This window comes from Nelumbo nucifera, chromosome 2, assembly GCF_055504915.1.
Source record: "Nelumbo nucifera cultivar China Antique chromosome 2, China Antique-T2T, whole genome shotgun sequence".
Taxonomy (NCBI): domain Eukaryota; kingdom Viridiplantae; phylum Streptophyta; class Magnoliopsida; order Proteales; family Nelumbonaceae; genus Nelumbo; species Nelumbo nucifera.
Genome location: NC_142650.1, coordinates 27,377,467 through 27,391,780, shown reverse-complemented (window position 1 = coordinate 27,391,780; position 14,314 = coordinate 27,377,467). Strand labels below are relative to the sequence as shown.

The window sequence follows — 14,314 nt, the reverse complement described above, 5'->3', positions numbered from 1 at the left end:
GTAAGAATGTCATCTAATTGTTCTTCAGATGTAATGAATGGTAGACAAACTTCTCCAGAAGCCACTCTTTCTCTGATAAAATGTTTGTCAACTTCAATACATTTAGTCCTATCATGTTGCACTGGATTGTGAACAATGTTGATGGCAGTCTGATTATCACAATATAGCATTAATGGCTTATCATACTCAACACCCAGTTCCTCCATAAAGGATCGAAGCCAAAGTAACTCAGAAACTCCATGAGCCAGGGCTCTGTACTCGGCCTTAACAGAAGATCTGGCAACAATTGATTGTTTCTTGCTTCTCCAAGAAACAATATTACTTGCCACCGTGTTACAATATCCAAAAGTCGACCTCTTATCATCAATGTTTCCTGCCTAGTCAGTGTCTATGTAAGCCTCCAGTTTCATATGACCATGCTTAGCAAATAGATTAATTGTTCTAGTTGTGTATGTGGATGGAAATGTAATTATAGAAAGTGATGAGAAGGGCATTGGAGAATTGAAAGCTTTTTAGGTATTGAGGTTATTTGTTCTAAAACTTGGATACGTTTATCAAAGAGGAAGTAAGTGTTAGATTTATTGGAAGAAACAGGGAACATCCCTATCAAGGATGCCAGAGGTCAAACCTACTACAACTCCTACAGTTCCTAAAACTAAATTGCTCCAAATAAAGGGCAACTAATGATGATTCGGGCAGGTATAGGAGATTGGTTGGCAAGTTGAATCACCTCACTATTACACACCTAGATATCTCATTGTTGTTAGTGTGGCTAGCCAATTCATGGAGTCTCCTAAATTTCCTCATTTAGAGGCATTCTATAGGGTATTACAATATCTAAAAGGATCTGCAGGATGTGGACTAATACAGAGAGACTTAGAGATCATATTACAAAAGAGGGTAAAGACAAAAAAAACCTCACAATACAATGTATTCTTAACACTCCCCCTCAAGACGAGCGTAGATATCTATCATGCCCAACTTGCCTAAATTATTGTCAAACTTTGGTTTGTGGTCTCCCTTGTTGAGACAATTAGCAAGTTGATCTCCTAATCTCACGAAGGGTAGGCAAATCTCTCCACTAGCTATCTTCTCACTAATGAAATGTCAGTCTACTCTAATGTGCTTTGTACATGTTGTATAGGATTATGAGCAATGTTTATAGTTGCTTGGTTGTCATAGTAAAGTTTCATTGAAGTATCTGTTTGAATTCCCATTTTTGTTATTAAGGTCTTTAAGCAAAGCAACTCAAACATACCATGCACAAACCAAAGTGATGCTATGCAACTCAAACATACCATGTGATTCCATACTAGAAGCCCTACCCAAACCTAAATGGATGGATGCTATGATGACTAAACTTGATGCTTTGCATAAGAACCATACTTGGGATATTGTGGATTTGCCTGAAGGGAAGGAACTAGTGGTTTGTAAATGGGTGTTCACCATTAAGTACCATTCTAATGGCACTATTAAGAGGTTTAAGGCTTGATTGGTTGCTAAAGGCTACACTCAGATGTATGGTATTGACTACCTTGAGACCTTTACTCCTGTGGCCAAGATGACTTCAGTTTGAGTTTTGTTGCCTCTAGTTGCTACTATTGATTTTCCCCTTCATCAGTTTGATGTTAAAAATGCTTTTTTGAATGGAGACCTCCATGAAGAAGTCTATATGTCTTTGCCTCCAGGGGTGTATAGAAAGGAAATGCAAGGGAAGGTGTGTAAACTGCAAAAATTTATTTATGGTCTCAAACAGTCTCCTCGAGCCTGGTTTAAGAGATTTAGAGCTGCTCTTGTATCCTTTGGTTACACACAAACCCAATCTAACCATACTTTCTCTAAAAAGAAGTAACTCTTTGGTGACTTTTCTGATTGTTTATGTTGATGATATTGTGGTCACGGGTAATGACACCCAGGAAGTGATTAAGCTCAAAAGATTTCTTAACGTTGAATTTGAAATCAAGGATCTGGGGAATCTCAGATATTTCTTGAGAATTGAAGTTGCTAGATCCAAGGATGGTATTTTCATTTCTCAATGAAAGCATGTTCTTGGCCTCCTTGCAGAGATGGGTAAACTTGGAGCTAAACTAGCTTCCACCCCTATAGATCTCAATCATAAGCTCTTTGCCAGTGATGGTGAACTGTTGCCTGATAGGGGTGTTTTAGAAACTGCTTGGGAAGTTGTTATATCTCTGCATGACTCGTCCAGATATTTCCTATGCAGTGAGTGTTATTAGTCATTTATGCATTCTCCCAGAGACACATTTAATTGCAATAGAAGTTGGAAGCGTACACTAATGTTGATTGGGCTAGATGTATTGATGATAGGAGATCCACCTCAGGATATTGTGCTTTAGTGGCAGGGAACATTGTCTCATGGAGTAAGAAACAGTCTGTAGTAGCTAGATCCTCAGTTGAAGCAGAATACATGGCAATGGCACATGGAGTGTCCAAATTACTGTGGCTGAGATCTCTTTTGGAAGAGTTGGGTGTTGACTATTAAAACCCAATGATGCTCTACTGTGACAACCAGGAGAGGTTTGTGCCATTTATTTCTTCAGAAGAGCAGTTGGCTGATGTCTTGACCAAAGGTGTTCCAAAAGGGAAGCTGACACACTATATAAGCAAGCTGGGCATGATTGACATCTATGCTCAACTTGAGGGGGAGTGTAGAGAGACTGGGCCAAATGGGCCCTAGTGTCTATTTTATGTTTCAGTAGTAGGTTATTTATTGTAGAGGAGATGGGCCGAATGGCCCATAGGCTGTCATTCTATGTTATGTTTATGTTTTCCTCTGTAATGGGCCTTATTCTGGGCCCATACTCTTATATACTCTGTTTTTGTAATTTCTTGCCCACCCAAGGGCCTCTCTGTAATAATTCAAAGATTAACTTATGTTTTAGAGTGTTAGAGGGAGGTTAAGTTCGAACCTCTCACTCTCTAACTCTCATTGCCGCCAGCTCTCTCTCTCTCTCATCTTCTTAACCTTTTCTTGTTTGTTTTCTGGTTTTGCATCTAATCTCAAGCAGTTCTATACTTCAAGAGGGCTGTTTTCAACTTGGTATCAGAGCAGGCCAGAGCTTGGCGTGACCCTCATGTGGTTTTAGTCCAGCTGACTGCATAAGGATGTTCTAGGGCTGGAAGTTTAAAGTCTTTCGCCTAGTTCTTGGAGGTCATTGGAGAGTGCCTAAGTCTCTACCCACTTGGAGAATAGTTCGGTGACTAGGAAGAATCAGAGAGAAAGGTGTTCGGCCTTATTTGAAGCTCAAATCAGAGATTCACATACTATAAGTTACCGCAGTTATTGCTGGGTTATTTTCTTTGCTTGGGAGGGTTGTTAAAGTACTCGAAACCCCTCTCCATTCTGCCCTACTCTTCGGCTGTTGCTGGACTGATTCAACTCAGAGATTTCTGGGTTATTTTGGGGAGCAGTTCAGCTGTTGTTGGACTGTCAAGTTGCTGAAACTGGTTTGGACTCAGTGGTATTAGTCTCTAATTCAGCCCAGCCTTTTCTTGGACCTATACGAAATACTATTGAAGTGGTTTCTACTAGTTATCAGTAGGGTGTTAACTACTACACACAGAGTGTTTGTTAAAAGGCCTGTTAAGGACTGTGAACTGTTATTTCTTCTCTTTGGGACAACGGTTGTTGGGGACCTGGAATACTTTGTGTTTGGAGGTCTGCTGGTTGCCCCTTGAAGGCTGAAATAGTATTTCTTCTTCTAGAAAGAGCTGCTACCGAGCTTGGCTGTCACGGTTGTCAAGACTAAACTGATTTTGTGAGCTATGTGGTGTTGTCGATTCAGCTCAAACCAAGTTCATCAAGAATCCCTGCACTTTGAGAAACTTATTAAAACCCTAATTGGAACCTTTTCATGATGGACTTCTCAGACCTTGAAAGCAAGAGTTCTGCTGAATATGGACAGACTTTTGGGAACCCCAGCCGATTCTATGTTGGCTGTAACTACAGTTAAACTTGATGGGACCAACTACTTGGCATGGTCACAATCAGTGAAAATCCATATTTGTAGCAGAGGAAAATGGGGGTTTGTTTCTGGGAGCAAGAAAGCTCCCCCAGAGGATGATCCATCTTATCAAAGATGGATGCAAGAGAACTACACAGTGATTGGGTGGTTTGTGAATTCAATGCAGCCACAGATTAGTCAACACTATCTTTGGATGAACTCGGCTAAGGAAATCTGGGATAGTCTTGCAGAAACCTACTCCCAGAAATTGAATGTTGTCAGAGCCTATAAACTGAGGAGTGATGTGAAGAATCTAAGACAGGGGGAGAAATCCCTTGCGGCATACTTCTCAACCCTGAAATCTTTATGGCAAGAGAATGATCTGATAGAGGCTGTAACATGGGATACCCCCAATGATGCTGAAACATACAGGAAATTAGTTGAAAGGAACAGGGTCTTTGAGTTCCTAACTGGGCTGAATCCTGAATATGATATCACAAAGTAGAACATTTTGTCCAAGGAAAGTGTTTCATTGTCACAAGCATATGCTTTGGTCAGCAGTGAAGAGAGTAGAAGACAAGTACAAGTTCAAGGAGTTGGCATCAATGATCATTTTGCAAATATGGGGGTTAAACCCAAAGGGGTTATAGGGGCTCCCAGTGGCATAGGAAAGAAGGAGGTGGCCTGTGAATATTGCAAGAAGCCAAAACACACCAAAGACAAGTGCTGGAAATTGCATCCCAGTCTTGTCCCTGTTCGGTTCCAGAAGAAAATTGATAGTAGAAAGACAGGGAGTGCAAATGCAGCCATGGGTACAGATACAGAAGTTGAGTCTGCCTGTGCACAGTTGGCAGCCATGAAAGCTGCGTATGAGAAGTTTGGAAAGATGATCAGCCATCTTGAAGGTGTAATTTCATCATCCAACCCTTCTGGGAATTCAGCCACCACTGCATTTGCTCACTCAGGTATAAGAGCTTCTGCTAACCATGCATCCACCTCAGGTAATCCTAAGACCCCTTGGATCATAGACTCAGGTGTTTCTGATCACATGGCCAACGTTTCCACTCTGTTTGTTTCGTTTGATTTGCTTCTTGGTAGTGACAAAATCACCTTAGCTGATGGTTCTCTTGCCTCTATTTCTGGCAAGGGAACTGTCAAGGCTACAGACTCCTTACTCTTATCTTTCACTCTTCATGTACCTAAATTAAATACCAATTTATTATCTGTAAGTAGCTTGACCAAGTCATTGAATTGTTGTGTAACCTTTTTCCCTTCTCACTGTGTGTTTCAGGACCTGGAGTCTCAGAAGGTGATTGGGAGTGGCCATGAAGCGAATGGAATATACTTGCTCGACACTCCTGGCCAATGCTTTGATCATCCCAAGAATGCTGCCTTTGGTTCTACTTCTTTAGAGTCTGTCAGTCAAATTATGTTGAGTCATTGTCGGTTGGGTTATTTACCTTTTTTCTGCTTTAAGTTATTTACTTCCCGAATTGTTTAAGGGAGTCGGTGTGTCCAGTCTCAATTGTGAGTCATGTCAGTTGTCAAAGCATTGTAGAAACAATTACCCTGTGAGCAATAAAAGATCTTCTTTTCCTTTTCATATTGTGCACTCTGATGTGTGGGGGCCTTACCACTTATCTTCTATGGGGGGCTACAGATATTTCATCCTGTTTATTGATGACTTTTCTAGATTCACTTGGATATACCAAATGAAATCCCGTGATGAAGTCCCAAGACTTGTGAGGCAATTTCATGAGCTCGTTTTAACTCAATTTGATACCAGAATTAAGGTTTTTAGATCTGACAATGCAAAAGAGTATTTTGAGAAGAGTTTATCCTTGTATCTCTTTGACATGGGGGTTATTCATCAAAGCTCCTGTGTTAGAACCCCTGAACAAAATGGAGTTGCTGAAAGGAAAAATAGACATATTGTTGAAGTTGCAAGGAGCCTTTTGTTTGCCTCACATGTTCCCACAAGATTTTGGAGTGATGATGTTCTTACTGCTACCTATCTCATAAACCGTATGCCATCCAGGGTTTTAGGGTTTAAATCCCCCTTCAGTCTTCTTCATCTAGACAAGGATCTCTTCCCGATTCCTCTTCGTGTGTTTGGCTGTACCTGTTATGTTCACATTCCAAGTGCCCAAAGACATAAGTTTGAACCAAAAGCCCACAAATGCATCTCCCTTGGTTACTCCTCCCCCACACAAAAGGGTTATTGTTGTTTTGATCCAAAGACTGGCACTCGACATGTCTCTATGGATGTTACCTTTGATGAGCTTTCTCCTTTTTATGGTTCATCTCAGGAAGGACATTGTCAACAGGGGGAGAGTCTGTCACAAGTATTTGATCTTCCTCTTCCTGTCCCAATTGAGTCACTTGACAAGCTTGTATCCTCACCAAATGAATCAAAGGAGGATCAGCCACTTCATTCCTCTTGCCCTAGTGCCCCTATTTCTTTACCTTCTCGTCCTACCCATAATCCCAAAGTGTATCAAAGGCAAAGATCCAGGAATGAGCAAGTTGTTTCCCTTACAACAGATGAGGCTCATACATTCCCAATCACAGATGAGATAACAGGTACTGCTTCAGTCTCTTTGGAACCATCTTTCCCAAATCTTGATGTCCCCATTGTTGTTAGGAAAGGAAAGCGGAAGTGCACTGCACACTGCATTTCCAAACACCTTTCTTATGATCTACTTTCTCCTTCATACTTTGCCTACCTCTCTTCAGTTGCTTCTAACCCCATTCCTAGGTCTGTGTCAGAAGCTCTTGGGATTCCAGAATGGAGAGATGCCATGAAGTCTGAAATGGATGCTCTACACAAAAATGATACTTGGGAGGTGGTGGATTTGCCTGAAGGGAAGGATCCAGTTGGGTGCAAGTGGGTCTTTACCATTAAATACAGGGCTGATGGGACTATTGAGAGGTACAAGGCCAGACTTGTTGCAAAAGGCTACACATAGACATATGGGATTGACTACCTGGAGACCTTTGCCCCTGTTGCCAAGATGACATCTATGAGGGTTCTCTTATATCTGGCATCTCACTTTGATTGGCCTCTTTATCAGTTGGATGTAAAGAATGCATTTCTGAATGGTGACTTACATGAGGAGGTCTACATGTGTCTCCCTCCAGGAATGTATGGGAAAGATATGCAAGGAAATGTATGCAAATTGAAGAAATCACTTTATGGCCTTAAACAGTCTCCTAGAGCCTGGTTTGAGAAATTTAGAGATGCACTTGTTAAATTCGGCTATGTTCAGACACAGTCAGACCATACTCTCTTTGTGAAGAAAAGTGGATCTCTAGCAGTGTATCTCATTGTGTATGTTGATGACATTATAGTGACTGGTGATGATGCCTCAGGCATTTGGGCCCTTAAGTCTTTCCTCTGTACAGAATTTGAGATTAAGGATTTGGGGGAGTTGAGATACTTCCTTGGCATAGAAGTTGCTAGATCCAAGGATGGGATTCTTATTTCCCAGAGGAAATATGTCCTTGATTTGCTATATGAAACTGGAAAAATGGGTGCTAGACCAGTTGCAACTCCCATTGATATGAGTCACAAACTTTCAGCTTCGGATGGAACATTGTTGGAAGACAAAGGGGTCTTTTAGAGACTTCTTGGGAAGCTTCTGTACCTGTGCATGACTCGGCCAGATATTGTGTATGCTGTCAGTTGTATTAGCCAGTTCATGCATGCTCCTAGAGATACTCATATGGTAGCAGTAGAACGAATTTTGTGCTATCTGAAAGGCTCTCCAGGAAAAGGAATTCTATTTACCAAGCATGGTCATCTGAAACTTGAAGCCTATACTGATGCTGATTGGGCTGGAAATATTGATGATAGAAGATCTACTTCAGGGTATTGCAGTCTGGTGGCTGGTAATGTTGTCTGTTGGAGGAGTAAGAAACAATCAGTTGTGGCCCGATCCTCTACAGAAGCAGAGTATAGAGCCATGGCACATGGAGTCTTTGAATTGTTGTGGCTAAGGTCCTTAATGGAAGAACTTGGGATTGATCATGACAAACCCATGATGTTGTACTGTGATAATTAGGCTGCCATCAACATTGCTCACAACCCAGTACAACATGATAGAACCAAACATATTGAGGTTGATAGACACTTTATTCGAGAAAGTCTCTTCCGGTGAAGTGTGTCTTCCATTCATTACTTCTGAAGGACAATTGGCAGATTTCCTCACCAAGGGTATTTCCAAGGCAAGGCTTCAACATGACACTGGCAAGCTGGGCATGATTAACATCTATGCTCAGCTTGAGGGGGAGTGTAGAGGAGATGGGCCGAATGGCCCATAGGCTATCATTCTATGTTATGTTTATGTTTTCCTCTGTAATGGGCCTTATTCTGGGCCCATACTCTTATATACTCTGTTTTTGTAATTTCTTGCCCACCCAAGGGCCTCTCTGTAATAATTCAAAGATTAACTTAATAAAATGTTTTAGAGTGTTAGAGGGAGGTTAAGTTTGAACTTCTCACTCTCTAACTCTCATTGCCGCCAGCTCTCTCTCTCTCTCATCTTCTTAATCTTTTCTTGTTTGTTTTCTGGTTTTGCATCTAATCTCAAGCAGTTCTATACTTCAAGAGGGCTGTTTTCAACTTTTATTTTGTATGCTAATGGGCCTGTTAACTTCTTTTAAGTTATTTTAAGTTTATGCTTATATGGGCGCCCCACTTAAGGGCTGATTTGTAATTAACCACATTAGTGAAGATTAATAAAAGGATTAGTGAGGGGAGAGAGGAGATTATCGAACCCTCTTCTTCTTCCTCTTCTTCTTCTCTATCCCCCTTCTTCTATTCTGATGTTTTCTTCTTCCTTCATCACTTTTTACTTCTTTTATCAAGTTTCTTATCAGGTTTAGAAGTCAGATTTACTTCTGGTGCCACCAAAAATTGCAAAGAATGGAGAAGATCTAGAGGGACTTCTAATGAGAAGGGGTGGGGGGAGGGAGGGGTAAAAAGCTCCATCTGGTTAAATGGGATAAGGTGTGTAGACCCAAGGAGGGAGAGGGTTTGGGGTTTAGGAGGGTGAAATTATTCAACAAAGCCTTACTTGGCCTTGGGAAATGGTTATGGATATTTGGGTTAAGGAGGAAAACTCGTTATGGAGGAGGGTGATGGTTAGTAAATATGGGGTTACGAGATTTGGATGGGAATCAAGGAAGGTTAGCTCTTCATATGGGCTGTGTGTATGAAAAGAAATAATGTATTGTAACCAGGAGTTCAGATCTCTAACAAGCTTTGCAATTGAGGGTGGAGCTAGAATAAGATTTTGGGAGGACGAGTGGAGTGGAGTGGTAAGATTGTGTGAGGTTTGCCCAAGATTATTCAGGTTGTTGGAACTGGAAGTGACTATTTTCAGTTGTTATGAAAGAATTGGGGAGCTGATAGTTTGGTGCCCAAGATTCAGAAGGGCACTCCTTGAAAGGGAAATTGGGGAGTATTTAAGTCTGCTGGAGAAGTTGGAGAGTGTGAAGATCTCAGCCCAGTCTAGGAATGAGCTATGCTAGAAAGAATGCTCAAATGGAAAGTTTATAGTCAAGTCATGCTATTCAGCCCTGTGCAGGAACCAAATGGACTTTGACAAATTGGGTGGGGTCTGGGGTTAACCCAATACCCCCTAGGGTGGAAGCTTTTGCTTGGATGGTGGCTATGGACAGTGTGCTGACAGTGGATCATTTGAAGTCAAGATGATTCAGTTTGGTCAGCATGTGTTTTTTGTGTAAAAAGGAAGAATCAGTAAGCCATCTCTTCTTTGCATGCAAAACTTCTGGGTTCTTGTGGAAACTCTTCACGATACTCTTCGGGGTTAGCAATTTCCAGCCAAGGTTACCTGCTGAAAACTTTTCTCTAGAGGAATTTTTGAAGACAAGGAATAGTGGCTGGATAGATTGGTGGCAACTGTGTGCAAATCAGTTGCAGATTGGGTGTTGATATTGCCAGAGTTCTCTCAGCTTAAGAGAGAAGATTTAGAAGAAAGATTGTGGGAGGTGGTGGGGTTCCAGAATTGTGAATTGGGAAATTAAAATTGTACTGTTTTGTACTTTTAGTTTTCGATGTTAGGTTCTACCTTATCACTTATCCAGATTGTACTCTTTTATTTTAATGAAAATTTCTTTTTACTTGTCAAAAAAAAAAAAAAACTGGGGATGCTCTTTTGATATGTAGATTCCCTCAGGTACATCTTTTTGTTCATAATATATAGTCACTTTCCTAAAACAAATCTGCCTAGAGACTCTGATCTACATGATAGAGGTTCCAATTAGGCAAGTATTGGCCTGGAGTAGTTTAGAAAAACACATAGGCCATGGTAATCAAATTTAAAACAAAAGAACAAATAAGCAATTGTTTGACAAGATCTTCAGTTTAAAAGTGCATACCTGAACATATGAGAATGAAACAAGCCGAGAATTCCCAAGCCATCGTAATCCTCTAACAATAGTACTATGAGCAGAAAAGCTTGATGCTACAGCATTGGCAGAAACATCAATGACATCTATCATCCCACTTTGAGTTCCTAAAGCAATCAGTGGAACTGCTACGGCAGGATAGTTACCCCCACCTTCACAAAATCAGTAAATTTTATAAATTGATGGAATATCGATATTGATCTTGAAATTGAAGTAGAAATCTGTCATAAATATAAAATGAATAGAATACAGAAGTTGCATATACTGGACTTACGAGCCAAAGTAGCTGTTAAAGAAGGAGATGGTACAGCTAGAGTTGTGATAGTCGAAGAAAGAAGATGAAGCTGGCCCACTAAGCTAATCTGTGCCAGTGTGGGAGGGAGAAGAAATAAAATAAGGCAAGAGAGAGAATTGAAAGAAAATAAGGGTCAGACATGATTTGCTACCGTAAGAATTTCCTCATCCAACAAAATGATTAGCAACAACAACAGCTAAACACCATACTAATGAACATGATGATTAAACCTGCATACCATTTGAAAACAAAATGACATAAAAATTGGATGTAAAAGCTTTACCACTTTGATGCAATCTTGACTACTAGAGGAAAACATTGACACAGAAGCTTGAACATTGAGTATTCCAAAAATCAAATTTGACATAACATCAACGAAAACATGACTCTTGCCAGACCTTTTTAGTCGGTCTAAACCAGTATATTAGTCAAAGTAATAACCCTTAATAGAGGGTCATCACTCAGTGTTGGTCCCAGCTATCCAGGGCCTTGGGTGGGGTGGACTGGATATGGACCTAACGTTCTCACACTTATCAGTCTGAGATTAGATAAACCATTAATGGCTAAAAGATAAAATTCTGGAAAATAAGGCAGAAAAGATTATAGTCTTAGCAGGGCTGAAAGTGAAAAAGAAAATTGTCCATTATGACCACACCTGAGCTTTGCTAAATTGAATATCAGATCAAGAAAACACACACACACACACACACACACAGATAGGAGTACATGAGAGGATGTACATTGGTGCACAGGGTATGGAAAAAACAGTTCCCCTATTACCTAAATAAAAATCAAGGAATCAAGCATTTTCTTTACAAAAAAGAAAAAAATAATCTCCATTCTCAAATATGCAGGCCATCTATTATAGGATTCATTTGTGTTGAAGGATATGTTAGTTTTTTTTTTTTTTCTTTCGATATCTAAACAAACAATATTACTTTTTATTTATTTATTTACTTTTTTCACTTGATGGGGCTACACAACAGGGGGTAGCCCATCTCCCATCCTCCATCCCTTAACCCCCTAACCCTGGTGGCAGTAGGATTGGATCCCAGGTCTCTGCTACAATGAGTCAGATATATGTTAGTTTCTTTATGAGCAGCATTTTAAGTAGAAGTAGTGGTCCAATAATACTTTATTTTTATTATTTAAAATAAAATTAAAAAATAAAAATAAAATGAATCTTCTTTTACTTATAAAAAAGTTATTTTATTATTTTTATGTTGATTTGTTCTTTGCTATAATGCTATATGTCAGTTAGGGGTAAATTGGTCATTATATATGGAAAAGGGGCATGCCCCTTGTACTTTTTGGTATTCTTCCAAATTCTCTTCTTTTCTTCTTCTCATCCTCTAAAATTTCTCATTAACAATAAAACACAAAATTGATTAGAAATTAAGCAAGCATTTCCCTAGAAATGACTCCGAGCAGTCAAAGATTGCTTAGATCTTCCAAATCTCATTTAAGATGTGCCTAAAGCTGTGAGTGCAATTCGAACAAGAGGAAAATGAATAGATTTGTGGTGTGTTTGATGCGTTCAACACACCAAGAAAAAGTATTTTTTTAAATGAAATAAAAGGACAATTCTGCCCTTATGTTACAAAGAGTAAAGGTACATGTGAATGATTCGATTAACACTAGTTCAGTCCTAGGTCTGAGATAAGTAAGAAGTAAATAAGTAAGAAGAAGAAGAAGAAGAAGAAGAAGAGAAAGAAGAGAGGAGAAAAAGGAAAGGTTCAGTTTGAGAAGAGGAAAAGTCAATCTCCTCTCAGCTAACCCACCTTATATTTATACACTTTGCATTACACTACAAAAGACAAATCTGTCCCTCATATGGGACACACAACTTAAACCCAGACAAAATAGACAACTCATCCTTAATTAAATAGACAAATGACTAAGCTACCCTTGTATTGTCGATTCTAACACTCCCCCTCAAGCTGGAGAGTATATATCATATAGTCCTAGCTTGTTACATATGTAATCCACTCTTCCCCGACTCAACTCTTTTGTAAACAAATCTGCCCACCGGTTTCTTGAACTCACATGAGCTGTAGTTATCACTCCATTGATCACCTTTTCTCTTACAAAGTGGCAGTCAACTTCAGTATGCTTTATTCTCTTGTGAAAGACTGGATTAGAAGAAATGTGGACTACAGCTTGGATATCACAATACAACTTCATAAGTTTGTCAACTGAGAACCCCATCTCCTGCAAAAGATTTTTCAGTCACACTAGTTCACATGTAGTATGAGTCATGGCCCTGTATTCAGCTTCAGCACTATTTCTTGCCACCACTATTTGTTTCTTGCTCTTCCAAGTTACCAAATTGCCACCAAGGAAGGTACAATACCCTGTAGTAGATCTTCGATTAGACGCAGACCCGGCCCAATCAGCATCTGTGTACCCCTCTATCTCAAGAGTTCCTCCACTCTTGTATAACAGTCCATGACCTGGAGCTCCCTTCAAGTACTTAACAATTCTTAGAACTACCTCCCAATGTGGAACTCGGTGATGTTGCATAAACTAATTCACCATACTTAATGCAAATGATATATCTGGCCAAGTAATAGTCAGGTAGTTCAATTTACCCACCAACCTCCTGTACCTTCTAGGAACATCAAACTCTTCACCTGCATCAACACTCCACTTGACATTTGGTTCCATGGGTTGAAAGCTGGTTTGGCACCTAACAACCTTGTTTCTTCAAGTAAATCAATGACATACTTTCTTTGGCACAAGTTAATACCATGTCTTGACCTTGCAACTTCTATTCCCAAAAAATATTTCAGTTTACCCAAATCTTTTGTTTGGAAGTGATCACGTAGAAAGTTCTTCAACCTATCATTCCCATTGATATCACTACCAGTTATGACAATGTCATCCACATACACCACAAACAAAATCTTCCCAGTATCTGATTCATAGCTGATAGAATGGTCTACCTGGCACTGTTTCATGCCAAAGTCCCTTGTTGAAATAGTTTATTTTATTTCTTGTCTATTATTTTCTATCTTGTTAGGGTCTGTTTGGTTGATTTAAAGCCTTTTTTATTTTCTGTTATTGTACTTTACTTACAACAGGGGCACAAGGGTCTTTTTCCCTTTTATTTTAGATGCCCTATAAATATTAATAGAAGCCGGTGCTGCCAGCACTATTCCATTGTCGCCAATCTCTCCTCTTCTCTTCTACCTTCTCTTGTCTTCTTCTCTTCCCTTTCTCTCTTATTTCTAGTTGGCCTTCTGTCAAGATGGTATCAAAGCGGGATTATTGACTGTGAAAGCAGATCGAACAAGTTTTCTTTCCTCTTCGACTTGCTGAATCTGGGTGGAACAGAGAACTGAATCTAGGCTGAAAACTGATCTACGACTAGTACAGTCCTTTTTTTTTTCTCTTTTACCTTTCTTGGTCGCGTACCAAGAAAAAAATCGAATGAATCTGGACTGCTGAATGTAGTCAGACCTTTGTGAGGTTTATACCTCTTTTTTCTTGGATCGTGTGATCCTGTACCTGTGGAAAGGTGACTGTAGGTCACAGATGACCTGTTATCTCCAGTTTTTGGCTTGATTACAAGTGTTTAAGGATCTCTCCTGATGATTAATCTTCTTAGACATTTTGG

General features: G+C 39.8%; 1 protein-coding gene across 6 annotated transcripts in view; it reads right to left on the bottom strand.

The window, feature by feature from the left end:
* The window catches only part of LOC104586164 (uncharacterized), a 196,209-nt gene that overhangs the window by 141,366 nt on the left and 40,529 nt on the right, over positions 1-14,314 (bottom strand). For all 6 annotated transcript variants that reach the window (XR_016082976.1, XR_016082974.1, XR_016082975.1 and 3 more), the window contains exons 3-4: positions 10,675-10,762; positions 10,371-10,552 (exon numbers count right to left, since the gene is read on the bottom strand). Coding sequence is in view for 3 of the 6 variants with exons in the window: in XM_088899101.1 (XP_088755227.1) it covers positions 10,371-10,552; positions 10,675-10,762 (270 nt within the window). In the remaining 3 variants the exon portion in view is untranslated. The remainder of the gene's footprint in view (positions 1-10,370; positions 10,553-10,674; positions 10,763-14,314) is intronic.